General features: G+C 35.9%; 1 protein-coding gene across 2 annotated transcripts in view; it reads right to left on the bottom strand.

The window, feature by feature from the left end:
- Positions 1 to 21,709, bottom strand: part of PDCL2 (phosducin like 2) — a 35,805-nt gene extending 14,096 nt beyond the window's left edge. The window contains exons 1-3 of one of the 2 annotated variants that reach the window (XM_045056360.1): positions 21,530 to 21,709; positions 9,950 to 10,070; positions 9,294 to 9,384 (exon numbers count right to left, since the gene is read on the bottom strand). In XM_045056360.1, coding sequence (XP_044912295.1) covers positions 9,294 to 9,384; positions 9,950 to 10,070; positions 21,530 to 21,535 — 218 coding nt within the window. In that variant the 5' untranslated portion in view covers positions 21,536 to 21,709. The remainder of the gene's footprint in view (positions 1 to 9,293; positions 9,385 to 9,949; positions 10,071 to 21,529) is intronic. The other variant, XM_006931113.5, reaches the window with a different exon arrangement.
- Between the last annotated feature and the right edge of the window lie 774 nt (positions 21,710 to 22,483).

Here is a 22,483-nt window from a genome sequence, read left to right as displayed (position 1 = left end):
ACTGCTTTTATAATTCTTAAAATTTTTGTTTTGTTTTGGCTTTAAATGAGGAATTTGCTTTATATCACCACTATCAGGATGACTACAGAATTTTCCCTTGTTAATAACAACTTTTGAAAGGATACAGGTTCCTTTTTCCTTAGATCCAAAGTGACAACTGAGATATGAAAATAATGTGGCACAAACCGGTGGCAATTAAACTTGGACTTTTGATATGGAATATGCAAGTGAAAGAACTTGCACATGTAGTATCTCTCTTTCATCTCTGTGGCAGAAACTGGCTGCTCATTGGTATAGCTTTCTCTTCCAGGGCTCACAGGAAGACTACATTTGCCAGCTTCCTTTGTGGTTAGATTAGGCCCAGGAGACTGGATTATGTCCAGTAGTAGATCAAGAGTGAAAGTGAAATATGCATTTCTGTGACTCACCCCTGCAATGTCCCATGCTGTCTTTCACACTGTCTCCCTAGTCCACAAGCTGGAGGGAAAGGATGCTGACATGATGTGGCCCTAATGAAAAGAGCCCAGATCCCTAGTCATCACCCAGAGAAGAGTCACTGAAGTAACTCTTCAGAGTAACAGAAGAGTCACTGAAGTTCCTGAGTAAGGAACTTTCCTGTGTGAAACCACTGTGAATTTGAAGTTGCATGTTACAGAAGCATTAATTATGTCAATAAATTCTGCTGACATAAATGATTACATTAGTAGGATTGCCATCATTGAACAATCCTTGCATTCTTTGAATAAATTCTAATTATTCACCATATATAATGATTTTAACATGCTATTTTATTTGTCAATATTGTATTTAAGATTTTTGCATCTATGTTTCAAAAGTGAGATTGGTCTAAAGCAATGTTTTCCAAGTTAAGGCATGTGGACATCCTGTATGAGAATCACTTAGGTATAGCAGGTTCCAAAGATTGACATATTCCTGAGATCCCAACCCAAATTTACTGATTATTACCTCTTCATTCTGATCTCAGGAATGTGTATTTCAAACTATATTATGGACAGTTATCAAAATATACAAAGGTAAAGAGACCCCAGAAGCATGCATCTTCCATCAATTATTTCTATTCATGGCCAATCTCTACATCTTACATCTCTACATCTTACATCTTTACCCCTGTTAACTTCCCATCTCACGGGCTATTCTGAAGCAAATATAAGACATCATGTAATTTCATCTGTAAATATTTCATTATGTATCTCCAAAAGATGAGGATACTTTAAAAAATTTAATTCACATAGCACAATCACACCTAAAACAATAATTCCTTAATATAGTCATATAATGTTCAAATAATCCTATTCTAAAATACATAAAATATACATAAAATTTACCATGTTAACCATGTAAGTGTTCAACGGCATTGAGTATTGTCTCCATTTTTTAAAGTTTGTTTACTCAAATGAGGATCCAAATTAGATTTATACATATGGTTATTATATCTCTTAAATCTAATTTAATCCAGATTCTTTCCATCTACTTTTTTCCCCTGGCAATTTCTTTATCCAAGGTAAGTATTGTTTGTCCAAGGTTTGTCCAAGGTTTCCCACAGTCTGAATTTTGCTAGTTGCATTGTCATAAGGTCGATTCACATGAGAAATATAAATTTTTATTAACAATGTTGGGTGGTTATTTTGACCAACCAACCTGAGTCATGAGTTTTATTTCCTTTCTGTATGAACCTTGACTGATTGTGACAATCAGTGTTATATTATCAATAAATATAACCGTGTTTTATGCAACAAATTAGTAAACTCTCTATCTTTATAAAAACATAGAGATTATCTGTGCCTTGAAAGTAGAGAAAAATCAGCTAGAGAACAAATTTTAGGAATCCGTTTATCTTCTCACTAATGTTTTTCCATCTCTTATTGAGTCAATTTTGGAAATTTATATTTTCATCAAAAAATCATATTTTTAAATGATGCAAATGATCATATATCAAATATTTTCCTGGCCTGGCTTCTTTCATTTAGTATAATGCTTTTGAATTTTACCAAAGTTACTATGTGTATCACTAGTTTGCTTTCTATTCCTACAGAGTAGTATTCCATTATGTGAATACACTACAATTTGTTTATTCACTCACTTCATATGTATTCATCGCATCAATGGACTTTTACGTTGTTTTGTTTTTAGCTATTATGAACATTCATGTACAATTCTTTGTATTGACATAGATCTTCCATTCCCTCAGAAATGTGATTGCTGGGTTATATGTTTAAATGTATATGTAACTTTGTATGAAATTGCCAAACTGCTTTCCAGAGTGATCATATGAATATTTCAGTTCCTCCATGATCTTTACATTTTAATTGTAATATAATTCATATATAAGCATACCTTGAAGGTTTTGTGAGTTCTATTCCAGACCATTGCAATAAAGTGAAACTCAAGATAAAGTGCGTCAAGCGGATTTTCTGGTTTCCCAGCGTGTATAAAAGTTATGTTTAGGGGCGCCTGGGTGGCGCAGTGGGTTGAGCGTCCGACTTCAGCCAGGTCACGATCTCGCGGTCCGTGAGTTCAAGCCCCGCGTCAGGCTCTGGGCTGATGGCTCGGAGCCTGGAGCCTATTGCGATTCTGTGTCTCCCTCTCTCTCTGCCCCTCCCCCGTTCATGCTCTGTCTCTCTCTGTCCCAAAAATAAATAAAAAACGTTGAAAAAAAATTTAAAAGTTATGTTTACACTATGCTGTAGTCCATTAAGAGCACAATATCGTTATGTCTAAAAAATGTACATACCTTCACAAAATAAAAATAAATAGCAAATAAACACATTATTCCTTTAAAAAATGCTAACCATCATCTGAGCTTTCAGAGAGTCATAATCACTGATGACAGATTACCATGACAAATATAATAATAATAAAAAAGCTTGAAATATTGTGAGAATACCAAAGTGTGACAATCATGAAGTGAGCAAATGCGGTAGAAAAATGGCACCAATAGACTTGCTCAAGGCAGGGCTGCCACAAGCTTCCAATGCATAAAAAAGACAGTATCTGCAAAGTGCAATAAAGTGAAGTGCAATAAAGTGAGGCATGCATGTATAATAAAATTCAACTATAAAAAAATATGGGACGCCTGGGTGGCTCAGTTGGTTAAACGTTCCACTCTTGATTTCGGCTCAGGTCATGAACTCAGTCATGAGATTGAGTCCACGCCAGGGTCCGTGCTGGGCACAGGGCCTGCTTAAGATCCTCTCTTCCCCTCTCTCTGCCCGTCCCTGACTCACTCTCTTTCTCTAAATAAATAAATAAATAAATAAATAAATAAATAAATAAAGTAAAAAGAAAATGAAAAACAAAATCCAACTATTTGAAGTGTGCAATTCAGTCATTTTTAAAACATTCACAAAGTTATGCATCCATTACCACTGTTTAATCCTAGAATATTTTTATTGCTCCAAAGTTATTCCTTATTCTCCCATCTGCACTTATTCCCATCATAGGCCATGGTAATTAATAATTTCTGTCTCTATGAATTTTCGTATCCTGGACATTTCATATAAAGTGGGATCATATAAAATATGGCCTTCTGTTACTGGCTTCTTTCACTTAGCATAATATTTTAAAGACTCAATTGTATTGTATCATATATCAGTACCACATTTCTTTAAATGGCTGGTAATGTTCCATTGTCTGATATACTATAATTTGTTTATCCTCTCCCCAGTTGATAGATATTCACATTTTGTACTTTTTGGCTGTTTTGAATAGTGCTATGAACATTCATATACATATTTTATGTTTTCAGTTTTCTTGGATATATACACATCCAAGTGGAATTGTGAATCATATGGTAATTCTATATTTAACATCTGAGGAAATTCCAGACTGTTTTTCAAAAGCAGTGCACCATTTTACATTCCCACCAGCAACGTACGAGAGTTCCAATTTCTCCACATGCTCACCAACTTTTATTGTCTGTCTTCTTTACTATAACCACCCTAGTGGGAAAGAAATGGAATCTCATGTTTTTGATTTGCATTTTCCTAATGACTAAGTTGATCATCTTTTCATGTACTTACTTTCCATTTGTATACCTGCATTGGAGAAATGTCTATTCAAGTCCTTTGGATGTTTTTAAATTGAGTTGTCTTTTGTTGCTGAGTTTTAGGAATTCTTTATATATATATTCTGGTTAGTAATCCTACATCATATATTTATACATATAATTTGCAAATATTTTCTCCCATTCTGTGGATTATTTTTTCATTCTCTTGATAGTGTCCTTTGTACGAAAGTGTAAAATTTTGATAAAGTCCAGTTTATCTATTTTTTCTTTTGTTGCTGTGCTTTTGGTGTCATATCCAAGAAATCATTGCCAAATCCAATGTCATGGATGTTTCCCTTTATGTTTTCCCCATAAGTTTTAGTTCTTATATTTAGGTCTTTGATCCATTTTCTGTTATTTGTTGTTTATGATATGAGGTAGGAGTCCAACTTATTCTTCTCCATGTAGAAATCTAGTTTTCCCAGTGCCATTTGTTGAAAAGATTGAATGGTCTTGACACCTTGTTGAAAATCATTTGACTATATATGTGAGGGTTTCTTTCTGGGCTCTCTATTCTAGTGATCTGTATGTGTCTTCTTATGTCACTACTACATTGTTTTGATTACTGTCACTTTGTAGTAAGTTTCAAAATCTGGAAGTATGAGTCCTCCAATTTTGTTCTTTCTCAAGATGTCTTTGGTTTTCAGGACATGGGTTGTGTTTCTTTGTATTCATTCTGCCAATATCTACCTTTAATTGGAGATCAATTAATTTAAAATCCATTTACATTTAAACTACGTAATGTAAGTGTCTGACATGAAGTTTTTTGATTGTACTGTAAGTGCCTGACGTTGAGCTTTTGGTTGCTGAGGAGTCCATTTCAAAAGACATCCATCTTGAAAAACACAGTGCCAGCTTTATGACACAGCTACTAACAAAACAACCAGATAAGGAATTAGGCTGCCCCCACCTATGAGGACCCCTCTTTCAGAAACCCCTGGGTAAACTAGACTGCTTGAATGACCAGCTTCTCCTTTCCCATGTCCTAATTCCAGCTCTTATGCACTAAATTAGCCAATAAAGAGTAAACCTGTGAAACCTAAACACCCCACCACTGGACCCTAGTAAAGGCAGAGCCCCAGCTCTGTACTCTTTATCCCTAATAATCTGGCTATGTGGCCTTTAGGCATGCCATGTAGCTTCCAGCACCTATGAGTAATAAATCTTTTTCCTCAATGGTTCCTGGTGGGATTTTTGCTAAAGCGTATCCTACAATCATAATAAGAACCAAAGGGCTAGTCCAGCCACAAAATGTAATACAGGCCCAGATGAATGCCTCAGGCATTCCTCACCAACAATATCATTCTCAATAGGCTGGGACTAACGCGACAAAGCAATTCTTGTTAATGAAGGACTTCTGCCATTTAGCTCTTTTGTGTTTCTTATTTGCTTTTTGTCCCTCAATTCTTCCTTTGTATTTAGTTGATTTTTGTAATATGCCATTTTAATTTGCTTCTTCTTTTCCATTCTGTAATCTTTTAGTTTTTTTCTTAGCATTTACCTTAAGGATTAAAATTAGTATCTTATGATGACCTACTGTGAATAATACCAACTTAGTTTCAATACTAGACAAATGCTCCACTTGTATACACCTCCATCCCTCCTCTTTCATTGTTACAAACTACATTGTTATACATTGTCCATCAACATCAACTTATAATTGTTGTTTTATGAAAAAAAAATAATTGCTGTTTTATGTCTTTGCCTTTTAAATCATACAGGAAAAGACAGAGTTAAGAACCAAAAGCTGAGTGATTCTGGCTTTTATATTTGCTTACGTAGTTACCTTTATGTTACTTCTTCATAAAGCTTTGAGTTACTGTCTAGTGCCTTTTAAACTTCAGCAAGGACTACTTTTTTAGGGCAATTCTAGTAGTAACAAACTCACTTAGCTTAAATTAATGTCTTAATTTATCCTTCATTTGCAACATAGTTTTGCCAAATGAAGAATTCTCAGTTGGTAGTTTTGTGTGGTATTGTTGTTTTGCAGCAATTAAAATATATCAATTCACTGCTTTCTGGCCTCCAAGATTTCTGATGAGAAACTGACAGTTTTATTAAAGGTCCATTGTATGTGACACTTTATTTCTCTCTCATTGATTTCAAGTTTGTTTTTATCTTTTGATAGTTGATTATGATGTGTCTTTGTGTGGGTCTCTTTGAGTTGATACTACTTGGAACTCATTGAGCATCATGGATTTGGAGATTTGTGTCTTTTGTTAAATTTGGGAAGTCTTCAGACATTATTTTTTCAAATATTCTTTCTGCCCCTTTCTCTTTTCTTCTGCTGGGACTCTTATACCACATAAGTTGACTCACTTGGTGTATCACAAGGCCAATTAGTCTCTGTTCACTTCATTCTTTTTTTCTTCTATTCCTCAGACTCCATAATTTCAATTGTCTTCTCTTCAAATTTGTTCTTTCTTCAGCTTGTTCAAATCTGATTTTTGAAGCCCTCTAGTATATATTTCATTTCAATTTTTATTGTACTTTTTAGTCTTAGAATATCTTTTTGGTTCCTTCTTACAATTTCTATCTCTTTATTGTTATTCTTTGTTCATATAATGCTTTCCTGTCTTTGTGTCGATTTCTTTTGTTCCTTTGAATTGGAAATACTTATGTTTCTTTGTATGCCTTGTAATTTGAAAACAACACTGGATTCTTATAAACGTGGTAACTCTAAAAAGTCAGATCCCTACCTTCCATGATTTCTTTTTTTATTACTTTATGGTGTCTCTGTGCCAGAGATCAGTCTGAGGTAAAAGAATTAAGGTTGTCTCAGGTCTTTCTGAGCTTTTGTCTTTCCCAAGGCTTTCTAAATTTCCTCATTTATACAGTTGTTTTGAATGTCCAAATACCAACCATCCAAACAGATGTGGCTACTTTATATCCTCTGGAAGCCACCTGAGCCAGTGAAAATTGACACCATAGCAACCACTCTTTGTGCCTGTATCTCCACATTCAGAAGCAGTAATTCATAATCAGAACACAGAACCTTGATATTGAGGACAAAGTCTTTACTGTCCACTCTGGCTTTAGTAAGCTTTTTCAGTAACACAGGCTGCTGTCCAACCAGTTGCTTACCATGGGGCTGGGGGTAAGGTATGGATAGCTATTACCACACTAAGGACTGAAATCAGCCAATAGTAACTACAGTTTACCAGCCAAACTTTATCTTGGAAGCTACAAGTGTTCAAATAGACTCCAGAGTTCCCAAGCTGTCACTTGAGACTGTTTCTTCTAGTACAATAATTATCTAGGTGGACAAATGGATCCCTAGAGCTTTCTATTCTGCCATCTTTCCTGATGTGAACCTAGTCTGTTGTTTTTTGAAAATGTCTCAAATTTGGGCTTCTCTGATATATTTTTATAATTAGACTGAGGATATGAAATTATTGACAAGGATACTACATAGGTAATGTGTCCTCCACAGTGCATTGTATCAGGAGTTACTTGATGCCAATATATTATTGGTAATGTTAACCTTGGTCTTTTCCTAAGATGGAGTCTGCCAAAAGTCTACACTGTAAACTTACTATTTCCTCTTTTATAATTACTAAATATTTGGGGGGAGATACTTTGAGATTATGGAAATATCCTGTTTCTATTTAAATTTCCCGACTCATTTCAGCATCTATCAGCAAATCTTGCCCATGGGGGATTAATTATTACTGTGGTGTTCTGATGGTGATTTTTCTATTTTCCTCAGTGTTACTTTCTCTGAATTTGTTCATGATTTCAGTTATTTATATCACAAGGGAGTCCTGGATATTTATTTTATAATCCAGTATTATGATTTTTATTTTGTTGCTCAAGTTGTTCCAACTATGACCATTTAAAAATCTTTTGTTTTGCTCCTATACCTTTAAAAAACCTTTTTTTCTATAGTATTTCTGGCACCACATGATGCTCCTGACTCATATTGTACTTTCTCAACTCACACTGTGGAATGAAGCAGTCCTCCAAGGAACACTGGTTCCTATTATTAGAGGGTAGCATTTGTAAAACAAGAGCTAAGAGCTAGGTGTACTCATTGCTACCAGACTATTGCTACTTCTAATCCAATTCACTTTTGTTGGGGCTTTTTTCATGTTAAAACAGCATTCTTGGGACCAATCCCACTTGATTAGGATGTATTGTTCTTTTTTTTTAATTGTCGGACCTAATTTGCTAAACTGTGTTTAAAAATTTTGTGCCTATATTTTATATATGTATGTATTCTATATATCCTATATATAAGAGATATTTTTCTGTGCCATTCTGTTTTTGAAATTTCTTTATCTGGCTTGAGTTTCAGGATAAGTTGGGAAATATACATACCTGTTCTAATTTCGGAAAGAATTTATTTATGAGTAGTGATTAATTATTTATTAAAAGATATACATCATCCTAGAAGGAAAACTGACTCTTATTGGCCTTTTACTGATATTTCCACTTTACTTATATGTAACTTGATGAAGTTCCACTGTGTATTACTGGATAGCTTTTTACTTAAGCAAAGGAAAAAATATTCAGGAAAAAAACTATTGCACTTATATAAAGTGAGGTGGTTTTAAAATGTTCTTGAAGGGCACGGGTTGGCTTAGTTGGTAGAGCATGTGACTCTTGATCTCAAGATCATGGGTTCAAGCCTCATGCTGGGCATTGAGCTTAATTTTAAAAAATTAAAATGTTCTTAAAAATTAGTTTTGTTCTTGGGGCACCTGGAAGTGTCCAACTCTTGATTTTGTCTTAGGCCATGATCTCACAGTTTGTGAGATCAAGCCCTGCATCAGGCTCTGTGCTGACAGTGTGGAGCCCAATTGGGATTCTCTTTCTCCCTCTCTCTCTGCCTTTTCTCTGCTCACCTGCTCTCTCTCTCTCAAAATAAATAAACAGTTTTAAAAATTACTTTTGTTCTTTTTAAAAATCTATTCTGTAGAAAAAAAATAGGGCCTTTTCAATTTCATTCTTATAATACTTCTCCATTCAAAAACTCATAAGTTGGGGCACCTGGGTGGCTCAGTCCATTAAGCATCCAATTTCAGCTCAGGTCATGATCTTGCGGTCTGTGAGTTCGAGCCCCATATCAGGCTCTGTGCTAACAACTTGAAGCCTGGAGCCAGCTTGATTCTGCGTCTCCCTCTCTTTCTGCCCCTCCCCTGCTCATGCTCTGTTCCTCTCTCCCTCTCTCTCAAAAAAATAAATATTAAAAAAACTCTTAAGTTGCCCAAATAAATCACTATACCTATATATTTCAATAGCTCTCATATCTTCTTCATCAAATTCATCTTCAGCTTCCTTCAACTGTGCAAGAGTCATCTTTTCATAAGGTTTAACTAAAACAAAATAAATTTTAGATAACTGAATTATTTAGAACTCATTTTTTACTTTATAATCATATGGTTAGAAAAAACAATATAGAAATAAATAGAAATAAAGAATATCTTTAATGTTGCAGGTTCTCCAATATATAAAGCTATTTTATAGCTGACTGCTTTGGTTTTGTTTACTGTGATTCCTGCTCTGAATTCACAGAACTACCAGGCTACATTTAAAGTAGATGTGAACATCAGTTAGACACCATAAATTTAGACTTCCCAAGTACTTGAAAGTCTTAACACATAATGCATACTATATATATATATGATCAAAATAGAAGGTAACGACAAGGTAGAGGAAGATGGCAGAGAAAAAAGCTCACTAGGTTATATACCAGGATGTTTCAGCTCTGTTACTAACTAGCTTGTGACTTTTGACATATGAATTAAAAATTTTAGGTGTCAGCACCCTAATTTCAAAAGTATGGGTGGGATTTCTAATGTCTTCTCTCCCTCTTAGTTTATGAAATACACTTTCTCTATCATTATCTCCTCATCCAGCCCACTAAATACACAACTATACCCATTGCTTCTTTTTGTAAACGTAAAACCATTTCTTCAATTTCATCTTTTGGCTCTTCTTTTGGAGGAAGAATGCCAAAATCTCTTAAAATTTCATTCCATTCTGTATCTTCATTTGGATCCTATAAAAAAATAGAAAATCTATTAACACAGTTGTGCATTTTAATATGTACATGTAAAATTGATATATAACATTTTCAACTATGCAATTGTTCATGAACTCTACAGATAACGGGATAATAAGTTTCAAAGTATAGAACAAAGTGGCCTACTTTTTCCTCACTTCCCAGCACAAGTGGTACTACATACTTTGATAGATAAGATACATCCTCTACCCTCAAAGTTACCCTGAGATGTTTAATAAAAAATCAATTTGGAACACATATATCAAATGTTAATGAAGTAAACTCATAAATCATGGAAAATTCTCTCATGACTATATTAGGCAAAACCAATTAACATCATGCAAAACTACTGTTTTGTTTTTCTACATAGGCATTTAATACCTCCAGGTGAACACGTTTCTCTTTTCAACCAATTAGCTTCAAGGGACTCGTACTCCCAGGTTAAATGTTAGAAGAGGCTAGGAATTTTTCCATAGTTTAATTTCTGTCTAATAATAATTTCTTTCTGGGCGCCTGGTGGCTCAGACAGTTGTATGTCCAACTTCGGCTCAGGTCATGATCTCATGGTCTGCAAGTTCAATCCCCACGTCGGGCTCTGTGCTGACAGCTTGGAGCCTCGAGCCTGCTTTGGATTCTGTGTCTTCCTCGCTCTCTGCCCCTGCCCCACTCACACTCTGTCTCTCTTGCTCTCAAAAATAAGTAATAAAAAAAAATAGTTTCCTTCTATGAAAGCTAACCTTGTTTTCCTTGTTACTTAGCCTTCGATATTTTATTTGCTCCTTTTCCAGAGGTTGTAATATATTAACTCTTTTCTTTCTAGTTTGCTGTCCATTTCCCCTGATATTTCCAGAGGAAGGGAGAATTTAATTATACATATGAGAAAATACTGTGACAAATTATTTGATGACCTTAAATGATCTCCACATTCTGGTATTCACATCTCTGCACAACTCCCTCTCCTTGACTATGGGTGGGAACTGTGGCATGCTTCTAACCAACAGAACATGGCAAAGATGAAAGAATGTAATTTCTATTATTATTCTCCATAATATTATAACTTCCATCTTGCCAGCACTCTTCACACTGGTTAGCTATGATAAAGCAAGCTGCTATATTGGGAAGTGCCTTATGGAGAGAACTATGCAACAAGGGAAATGTAACCAACAATCAGCTAGACATTGAGGTTCTTAGTCAAATAGCCCCCAAAGAACTGAATTCTGCCAAATACCATGTAAATGAACTTAAAAATGGATTCTTCCTCTGTTCTTTAAATGAGATCCCAGCGGGGTATGTGGGTGATTCAGTCAGTTAAGCATCCAACTTCAGCTCAGGTCATGATCTCATGGTTCACGAGTTAGAGCCGGATGGCTCTGTGCTGACAGCTCAAAGCCTGGAGCCTGCTTCAGATTCTGTGTCTCCCTCTTTCTCTCTCTGCCCTTCCCCCACTCACATTCTGTCTGTCTCTGTCTCTCTCTCTCAAAAACAAATAAATATACATACATACATACATACATACATACATAAATAAATAAATAAATAAACAAACAAACAAATAAATAAGACCCCAGCTTTGGCTGACACTTTCATTGCAATCTTGTGGGAGACTCTGGAGAAGAGGGCCCAGCTAAGCAAAGCCTAGATCAAGACCCATAAAAATTCTGAGACAGTAATTGTGTTGTTTTAAGCCACCAAGTTTGTTATAGTTTGTTATGCAATAATAAATGACAGACAAGTATCATCTTATTTCTCCTTTCATCCTATTCTTTGGCCAAAGTTTTTTCTGTCCCCACTTTGTCTATTACTGGTCACTCTATCCCTGAGATCTTCAATCCCTATTCTTTGTATGTCTCCTAATAATAAAATACCAGCATCAGTAGGAATTCTGCACTTGGTAATGGTAGACTAGATCATTTGAATCAAACCTTTTGCTGGGAACATCTAGTAAAATTGAACGAAATTGATGAAAATCAATTTGAAAGCACTGGAGAATCAATAAGGCAGTGAAGAAAATTATCAGAAGATCTTAGATGAGAAGGAGAGCTAGAGAGGAGCTCCATGTTTGAGGCCATTCCCCGTGGATCAACTACCAATTCTGGAAGAGGCCAAGAAGCTGAGAAATCGAAAAAAGGCTCACAGACTTCGGCACTGTGACCAGAGACAGAAATCAATAAGAAAATGATAACTAGGAGATCATCATATATTTGGAATTAAGAAAACACTTTCTAAATAATCCATGGGTCAGAGAAAAAAAACACAATGGGAATTTAAAAGCATTAGGAATTGAATGATAAAAAGTAAAGCCACATAACAAAAAAATATGTGGGCTGCAACTAAAGCAGTTCATAAAATAAATTTTATATCCTTAATTTGATATTTTATAAAATGAAAAGTTTAAAAATTAAGATATAAACATCCAACCAAAGAAGTTGGAAAAAGAAAATCAAAATAAATCAAGGATAAAAAGAGTGAAAGTAGAAATTGATGAGCTGAAAAATTAATATATAATAGGATTAACACGGCCAAAAATTGGTTCTTAGAGAATATTAATGAAATTAATAAACACTTACCAAAACTGACCAAAAAAAAAAAAAAAAAGCAAGAAGGCACAAATAACCAATACTAGAAATGAAAATGGGAAACTCTTGAAACTCTTGACAGATAATACAAACATTTTAAATGAGGGTCCTACCGATTATATTTTGCTCTTTTTTTATACCTTAAGGTAAAGCTTAGATTATTGACTATGAACCTTTCTTTTCTAATACAGCCATTTACAGCTATGCATTTCCCCATTAACAATTTTCTTAGTTGCACCCTACAAATTTTGGTTTGCTGTACCATTATTATCATTCAATTAAAAATATTCCCAATCTCTTTTATAATTTTTTACTGACATCTTAGTTATTTGGAAGGATGTTGTTTAATTTTCCAGTAATTTCAACTTTTCTAGGTATCTTATTAATACTTTCTAATTTAATTCTCTTTGGTTAGAAAACATACTTTGTTAAGATTTTGATTTTTTTGACATGCATTGACTTGTTTTATGACCCAGTATATGATGTATCTTAGTGAATGCTTGAAAAAAATGTGCATTCTGCCACTGATAGGTATATTTCTCTATAAATCAATGGATGATTGACAGGTTTGTTCAAATCTTCTATTTTGTTAGCAATTTTTATATCTAGTTTTTCTATCAATTACTAAGAGGAGGGGTTTAAAATCTCACATTATGATTGTGGATTTGTCTATCCCTTGAATTATGTTAGTTTTTGCTTTATGTGTTCTGCTTTATGTATTCAAACTGTGTCTCTTTTAAGATGACACAAAGAAATGGAAAGATGTTTCATGCTCATGAGTTGGGAAACCAAATATTGTTAAAAGGTCTACACTACCCAAAGCAATCAACAGATTTAATGCAATCTCTATCAAAATACCAACATTTTTCACAGAACTAGAACAAACAATCCTAAAATTTGTATGGCACAACAAAAGACCCTATTCAGGGTCAGGGTCAGCCAAAGTAATCTTGAAAAAGAAAAACAAAACTGGAGGTATCACAACTCCAGACTTCAAGTTACATTACACAGCTGTAGTAATCAAAACAGTATGGCACTGGCATAAAATTAGACACATAGGTCAATGGAACAGAATAGAAAGTCCAGGAATAAACCCACAATTATATGGTCGATCAATCATTGACAAAGGAGGCAAAAATATGCAATGAGAAAAAGATAGTCTCTTCAACAAATGGTGCTGGGAAAACTAGACAGCAACATGCAAAAGAGTGAAACTAGGCCATTTTCTTACACCATACATAAAAATAAACTCAAAATGAATAAAGTACCTAAATGTGAGACCTGAAACCATAAAAATCCTAGAAGACAGGACAGACAGTAATTTCTCTGACACTGGCCATAGCAACATCTTTCTAGGTAGGTCCCCTGAGGCATGGGAAACAAATGCAAAAAATAAACTGTTGGGACTACATCAAAATAAAAGGCTTCTGTACACCAAAGGAAATGCCAACAAAACTAAACAACAAGCTACTGCATGGGAAAAGATATTTGCAAATGACATATCCAAAAAAGTGTTAGTATCCAAAATTACAAATAACTTATATAGCTCAACACCAAAAAAAAATGCAATTGAAAAATGAACAGAAGACATAAACAGACATTTCTCTACAGAAGATGTACAGATGGCCAACAGACACATGAAAAGATGCTCAACATCACTCATCATCAGGGAAATGCAAATCAAAACCACAATGAGATATAATCTCACACTTGTCAGAATGGCTATTATCAAAAAGACAAGAAATTGCAAGTGTTGGCAAGGATGGGGAAAAAAGGGAAGGCTTGCACTTTGTTGGTGGTTATGTAAATCGGTGCCCCCACTGTGGAAGACAGTATGGAGGTTCCTCAAGAACTACCCTATGACCTAGTAATCACACTATTGTGTATTAACCCAAAGAATATGAAAATACTAATTTGAAGGGATATATGCACTCCAATGTTTCTTGCAACGTTATTTACAATAGCCAAACTATGGAAGCACCCCAAGTGTCTGTCAATAGTTGAATGGATAAAGAAGTGGGATACACAAACACGTACACACACACAAAGGAATATTGCTCATCCATAAAAAGAATGAAGTCTTGCCATTTGCAACAACACGGATGGCTCTATAGAGAGTATAATGCTAAAATGAAATAAGTCCATTAGAGAAAGACAAATACTATATGCTTTCATTTTTATGTCAAATTTAAGAAAGAAACAAACAAACAAACAAAAAAAGACCAATCAAAAAACCTACTCTTAACTATAGAGAACAATCACATGATTACCAGGGGGAAGTGGGGTGGGGACGGGTAAAATAGGTGAAGGGGATTAAGAATACACATCTTGATGAGCACTGAGCAATATATGGAACTGCTGAATCACTATATTGTACCCATGAAACTAATATAACACTCTATGTTAACTATGCAAGAATTTAAATCTTAAAAAATAATAAAATAAAATAATAAAGTGTCTCAGCAGTATACAGTTGTGTGTTGCTTTTCTATTCTGACAATCTCTGCTTTTTATTTGAAGTATTTAGTCCATTAATATTTAATATAATTGTTAATATTAGATTTAGAGCTACTATTTTCCTGTTTTAGTCTCATTTACTTGTTTGTTCCTCTATTTCTTTCTTGCCTTCTTTTGGTTAATTAAGTAGTTTTTAGAATATCATTGTTTGCCACTGGCTTTTTAGGTATACACCTTTGCATTATGATTTTAATAATTTCTCTAGAAATTATATTGGGTATCTTTAACTTATTACAGTCTACCTAGATTTAATATTGTACTACTTCACATAAAATATGGGAACCTTGGGGGTGCCTGGGTGGCTCAGTTGATTACGCATCCAACTTCAGCTCAGGTCATGATCTCATGGTTCATGAGTTAGAGCCTGATGGCTCTGTGCTGACAGCTCAGAGGCTGAAGCCTGCTTCAGTTCTGTGTCTCCCTCTCTCTCTCTGCCCCTCCCCTGCTCATGCTGTCTCTCCCTCTTTCAAAAATAAATAAACATTAAAAAGATTTTTTTAATAAAAAAAATATGGGAACCTTGCCTAGTTACGTTTACCACTATCCCATCCTTTGCTTTACTGCTGTTAAATATATTAACATCTACATATATTTGAAAACCCATAATACAAGGTTATAATTTCTGCCTTAAAGAATTATAATGTTTTTTAAGGGAATTAAGAGAAAAAAGATATTTAGTTATTAGTACTTATCCACATATTTACCATATATGGTGCTCTTCACTCCTTTCTTTAGATCCAGTTTTCCCTCTGGTGTCATTTCCCTTCAGCCCGAATAAACACCCTTAAGCATTTCTTATAGTTAAGGTCTGCTGGCAACTAATTCTCCCAGTTTTCATATTTCTGAAAATGACTATTTTCCCCCAGTTTTTTGGATGGATAGGTTAGCTGGATATAGAATTTTGGTTTGACAGTTTCCCCCTCCAGCATTTAAAGCATTTTAAACATTCATCTCTTGCTCTGGGGAAAAGAAACTGCCATGTTGTGAGGACACTCAAGCAGCCTGTGTTAGTCTGTGTGGGCTTCCATGACAGAATATAAGACTGGGTGGCTTAAATAGAAATTTATTTTCTCACAGTTCTGGAAGATGCAAGTCCCAGATCAAGGTACCAGGCAGGGTTGATTTCTAGTGAGAAACCTGGCTTTCAAGTGGCCACCTTCTTGCTCTGTTCTCACATGAACTTTTCTCTGTGCACAGAGAAGGAGGGAGAGAGGGGGGGAGGGAGGGAGGGAGAGAGAGAGAGAGAGAGAGAGACTGAGAGAGAGGATGCTCTGGTGTCCCTTACTCATAAGGATACCAGTCCTTTCAGATTGTCAGAAGGACACCAGTCCCTACCTTTATGACTTCATTTAACCTTAATTATCTCCTTAAGAATCCTACTTCCAAATATAGTCACATTTGGGGTTAGGTCTCAACATATGAATTTTGGAGAGACACAATTCATTCCATGAAAAAGCCGTATTGAAAAGTCCAAGTGGGGGCGCCTGGGTGACTCAGTCGGTTAAGTGTCCAACTTCGGCTCAGGTCATGATCTTGCGGTCCATGAGTTCAAGCCCCGCTCTGGGCTCTGTGCTGACAGTTCAGAGCCTGGAGCCTGTTTCAGATTCTGTGTCTCCCTCTTTCTCTGACCCTCCCCCGTTCATGCTCTGTCTCTCTCTGTCTCAAAAATAAATAAACGTTAAAAAAAAATTAAAAAAAAAAAAGTCCAAGTGGTAGGAAACCAAGGCCTCCTGCCAACAGTCATGTGAGTGAGTCATGTTGGAAGCAGATACTGCAGCCCTAGCTGATGTCTGAATCGTACTCTCATTTACTCTTTGAGCCAGAGCCACCTGACTAAGCCACTCACAAATTTCTGACCCCCAGAAACTATGAGATAATAAATATTTGTTGTTTTAAGCTGCTAAATTCAGGGCTATTTAGCTACATTGTAATAGAAAACTAATATACCTATCCATTCAAGGGCTTTTATATTTTTTTCTTAGCTTCTAGAAATCTTTATTAAAAACTAATCAAAAATGTAAACAAATACCCCTGTTCTAGGGGTGCCTGGGTGGCTCAGTTGGTTGAGCTTCTGACTCTCGATTGAAGCTCAGGTCATGGGATCAAGCTCCATGTCATGCTCTACGCTGAGCATGGAGCCTGCTTAAAATTCTCTCTCTCCCACTATCCGTTTCCCCCATTTGTACACGATCTCTCTATATATAAAACACAGTTTTTTTTAATTCCTGTTCTGATGTTCACCATGGCAGTATTCATAATAGCAAAATTTAGAAACGATTTTAGTTTAGTATTCAGCAAAGAAATTAAGAGGTCCATTCAGCTTTTTACTTCAGCTTTACTCCATTTCTAAAAGTTCCTTTCTATTCCTTTATCTGTCATTTTTTTTGGTATTTTCATCGAAGTATTTATTTATTCATTTATTTAAAAATTTAATGCCAGTATAGTTAACATACAGTGTTATATTAATTTCAGGTGTACAATACAGTGATTCAACAGTTCTACATATTACTCAGTCCTCATTGTGGTAAGTATCCTCCTAATCCCCATCACCTACTTCACCCATTCACCCCCTACAACCTTCCCTTTGGTAACCACCAGTCCGTTCTCTATAGTTAAAAGTTTGGTTTTTGGTTCATCTCTTTTTTTCTTAGTTCATTTGTTTCTCTAAGTTCCACATATTAGTGAAATCATATGATATTTGCCTTTCTCTGTCTTATTTCACCTAGCATTATACTCTCTTGATCCATCCATGTTGTTGCAAATGGCAATATTTCATTTTTTATGGCTGAGTAATATTCCAGTGTGTGTGTGTGTGTGTGTGTGTGTGTGTGTGTGTGTGTGTACCACATCTTCTTTATTCATTCATTTCTTAATGGACACTTGGGCTGTTTGTTCATTCTTGATAGTTTCCTATATAAACTCATCTTTGTAATCTCATTTTCTATTTCTTTGAGCACTTCAGTAACAGGGATTTTGTTTTTGGCAATTGCAAACTATGCAGTCCTTAAAAATCTAAATCTGTTGGTTTTTTTGCCCTTGTTTAACATTCATAGTAGTCTTCTTATGTGATTATTTTGAGATCATATTTCTTTTAAAATGTGGGTGCTTTTGGGGTCAAACTGAAAATTTCCTTCAAAAAGGGTTTGCTTCTGTTGTCAACCAGGAGTACTATTTCTTAGTCACTAAACCTCTTAAGCCTCTTTAGAGGCTTATAGAGAAAGTTTCACCCTGAACTTACATTGTACCAAAGGTCAGTGTGTTGCTTTAGTCTTCAGGCCTTGGAGAACCCTTCCTTGCTACCTGGATGTCTTCAAATTCTTTCCATGTCTTCAACTCTTTGCTGCTTCAGCCCTGAATCCTGCTTCTGTTGATCTGATCCTGGCAATCCCTTATCCTGGGCCCTGGGTCCTTTGATCCTTTTTCAGTTAATTTTTGTTAATAATGTGAGCTAAAAGCCCAACTTCATTCTTTTGCATGTGGATGTCCAGTTTGCCTTTCACTTGAATGGTTTTGGCACTGTTGTTGTAAATCGTTTGACCAAAATGTGAGGGTTTCTTTTTGGGCTCTCTATTCTATTCCAATGGTTCATATGTCTGTCTGTCTGTCAATACCACATGGTTTTGATTACTGCTGCTTTACATACACATATACTGCTACTATATTTTGAAAACAGATATTGGGTCCTCCAATTTTGTTCATCTGTTAAAAGACTGTTTGGGCTATTTTGGGTCTCCTACGATTTCATATGAATTTTAAGATGTGTTTTTCTGTTTTTACAAAAAATGTCATTGGAATTTTGGTAGGAATTACACTGAATCTGGAGATTGTTTTGGGAAATATTGACATATTAACAATTTAAGTCTTCCAATCCAAGAATATGGAATGTTTTTTACTTATGTGTTCTTTAATTTAAGCAATGTTTTGTAGTTTTCAGTGTACAAGTCTTTTGCCTCCTTGGTCACATGTATTCCTAAGTATTTTACTCTTTTCGATGCAAATATCCAGGCCATTGCTTTCTTAATTTTCTTTTGGATTATTCATTATAGTGTATAGAAATGTCTTAATCAAATTTTAAGCTCACTATGTCCTGCAGATAATTTCAATCTAGTCTTTTATTTTTTTAAACTAATAATCATAATTGTTTTGGAACCCGTTTCTGATCATTCTGATAACAAACGTCTCTACAGGTCTGTTTTTGTTGGTTCATGCTCATGGTGCCCTGTTTCCTTGTGTGCTTGGTTACTTTTGACTGATTTTGGTTTGCTGTCCTTGAGAACTTACCTGAGGGAATTGTTCGAGGTCTAAGATAAAGATATATTCCTCTACAGAGGAGTTTTTATTTCTTCTAGTCATTTATAGACATAAGGTATTTTTACATGTGTATGTATATACGTATATGACTAATATATATCAAATTCATAATTTGAGGTTTGCTGGACCACCCAGACAATATAATTTAGGTTGTAATCCATGTGATTTCTGTATTGGGCCACAACTTCTTGGGAACAGGTATTATTCCCTTTCTTTTTCTCCCCTGTTTCACTAAGCATCAAGACAACTTTCCCTGAATTCTCCTGAACATGAGTTTATCTCTTGTTCATACTATTAGTCTTCCATACTTTAGTGGACAATACCCCTTTGGTTCCTTCTCTGTGGATTATACCCGGGACCAAAACACAAACTGCTAATGCCTTCAGGGTAAAAGAGGTTTTGGAGTTCTGGAAATCCATTTACCTGGTTTTCCAGTTTCCCTTCAACTTTGGTCTCATAGTTTCTTAGCATCATATCCTACTATCGTAGTTTCTTACTCCTTGATGCTTTTAAGGAAATATGTTTTACGTGTTAGCCAGTATTTTTACTTGTACGCAGAGGGAGAGTTGGTCCAAATAATCTAGCTCACTATTACCAAAAATTCCAGCAATACCTTATTAAAAAAACTTCCTCTGTACTTGACATCCCCTACCATCTTCTCTTTTCTCCTTCATAGTTAAACTTCTTGAAACAATTGTCTATATAAACTATAACCACTCCCACTTCCCATTAACTCTTCAACCCACTCCAAAGTTAGCTTTTGCTTCTAATACTACCAAAAGTGCTCTAGATAATGTCACCTACAAGCACCATCTTGTTGATTTTTTATGAATATTCATTGTATTTGATCTCTTAAGCAGAATTGGAGAGATGGTCTCATTCCTTTCTTGTTAAAATGGCCTTTCTTGATATTCATGATACCACATTCTTATGGTTTTATGTATACCTTTCTGCTCTTCCTTAACTGATCTAGGAGTTCATCACAATGGGATTTAACAGTAAATGCTCTTTAATTTATTCTTCTCTTCAGTTTTAGAAATTATCTATGAAATTTCTTCTAGTAGAAATAGGTACCACAATCTCTGTGTTAAAACTACTGTGGCATTTATCATACCACAAATGGTTACATCTGTCTCCCTCTTATTCCCCCATACTAAGCTCTTTTAGAGTAAGTCCAGAACTAAACATAAACACTGAATAACTGGATGTCGAGTAAATTGATGAATAAATGAACAAAGGTTAACGTGCTGTTAACTTCACTCAATTATATTTTGGCTAATTTCTTGAAGAGCAGGTATAAATCCAGACAGATTCACAACGTTTTTACAGATTGGATAAAATGTATTTGCTAGGAATCTATTATTAACACAAAAGGACTATTCATTAAAAATTGTGTGTAATTTATGTTCAAAATATTCTAATAACTTACACAGTATATGCAAATAAAAATAAAATATGCAAAACAAGAGAAATTACAGTGGTTTTAATTTGGGGGAGCAGGTGGGAAGAAGCTGTTTCTGAAAGTCAGAAAGTGAGAATTTTACTCTGATAAAAGAAGAAACAAAGGCACAGGCTTCGGTTTAATAAGGAAGCGTTAGAGGAGCAGCCTTCTAAGGAATAAATGGAAGCCTAACAGAGCTTTTTGCAATCAAGTAGGAGAAACTCCAGGGACAGCTGGTCTTTCTTGAGACAGATGCAACTCCTGGGTTTCCGTTCTGATCTTTTTTTAAGGTAGCGGAGCAGAATACTTAAACTGAATTACACTTGGGCTACAGTTGCTGGTCTATTTCTCAAGTGAGAAATAGTGCAGCAGTTAAGATTTCCGGGATGCAGGCGTAAAATTCAATCCCAAACAACTCTAAAAACTTCTTCCAGAGACAAACAGAAGTCTTGAGCGTTGAGAAATGGTATTATCCTGGGGGTCAAATCTTGCCAGAGAGGCACACAAAACGTAGCCCTTACCGGAACAAACGTTAGAACGCACCCGCTGTGGGCCTCCCTCCCCGTTGGTGCTCACTCTAGGTTTAGCCGGGGACCCCTGTGCGTGCCCACCTGCATGGTGTTCCCCTTCGCTCGTCACGTGGCGGCGGTGTCTTCCTGACACCCCAAGTCTCCTTCAGGTTGGAGGCGCGCCCGCCGAAGGCCTAGCCGTTTCCACCGCCCGGAAGAGGGGGCAGGAGGGGGAGGGGAGAACAAGGGCCTCCTTCGCTGGTGCACCCAGCGCGGCTCTGTTGCCGGGCAACGTGGAGGCGTGGCCTAGGGGCTGGCTGTGAGAATGCACCAGGTCCTGCCTGGGGCCTGTGTACTGAGTGGTGCCTTACCTGTTAGTACTGGTGCTCATATTCCTCCCATCCCTCCTTCCACCACCACCAAATCGACACGTTGTCTCAGAGCCTCTGGCACCCTTCAACTCCTGAGTCCTGTCTTCATGAAGAAAGAACCAAATCCTAGGGAGAGAACCCTTCAGAGGAGCCCATAGACTATATTTGGATGGATTTTAGGGGACCACTAGCTCACAGACCCCAATTGTGCATCATTTCGTTGTATGCGTAGGTTTGTGTTGGGGGTCTTGGGCGTTTAGGACCAGAGCTTTCATCAGATTCTCAAATGGTTCTCCACCCCTATCTAAAAACCCACTGCCTTAGAAGACAGGAGTTCTGACTTTACGTAGAAAGCCTAGACAGGTGGATTTCTTGGTGGTTAGGTTAAGGAAAGGATGTTTACTGGTAGCTGCCAGGAACGTGAGGAAAATATTTGATATTATCACCAAATAAGGTTATATACATAGTCACGGAGATATACTGGTAGGATTTGGAAAAGAAGAAAAAAATGTTTTTAGTGACACAATTTTAAACTCGGGTTCACTATTAGACCGCTCCACCTGTAGTGCCCAGTTAATATTTAATGAAAATCCTATACTCCCGGTAGCCTATATGTTTTGTTGTGTTTGTATATAAAATATTAATTTGTTAAATATAAAATATAGTAGAACATCCCACAATTTTT

This window comes from Felis catus, chromosome B1 (genome assembly GCF_018350175.1).
Source record: "Felis catus isolate Fca126 chromosome B1, F.catus_Fca126_mat1.0, whole genome shotgun sequence".
Taxonomy (NCBI): Eukaryota; Metazoa; Chordata; class Mammalia; order Carnivora; family Felidae; genus Felis; species Felis catus.
This window is presented reverse-complemented; position numbering and strand designations above follow the sequence as displayed.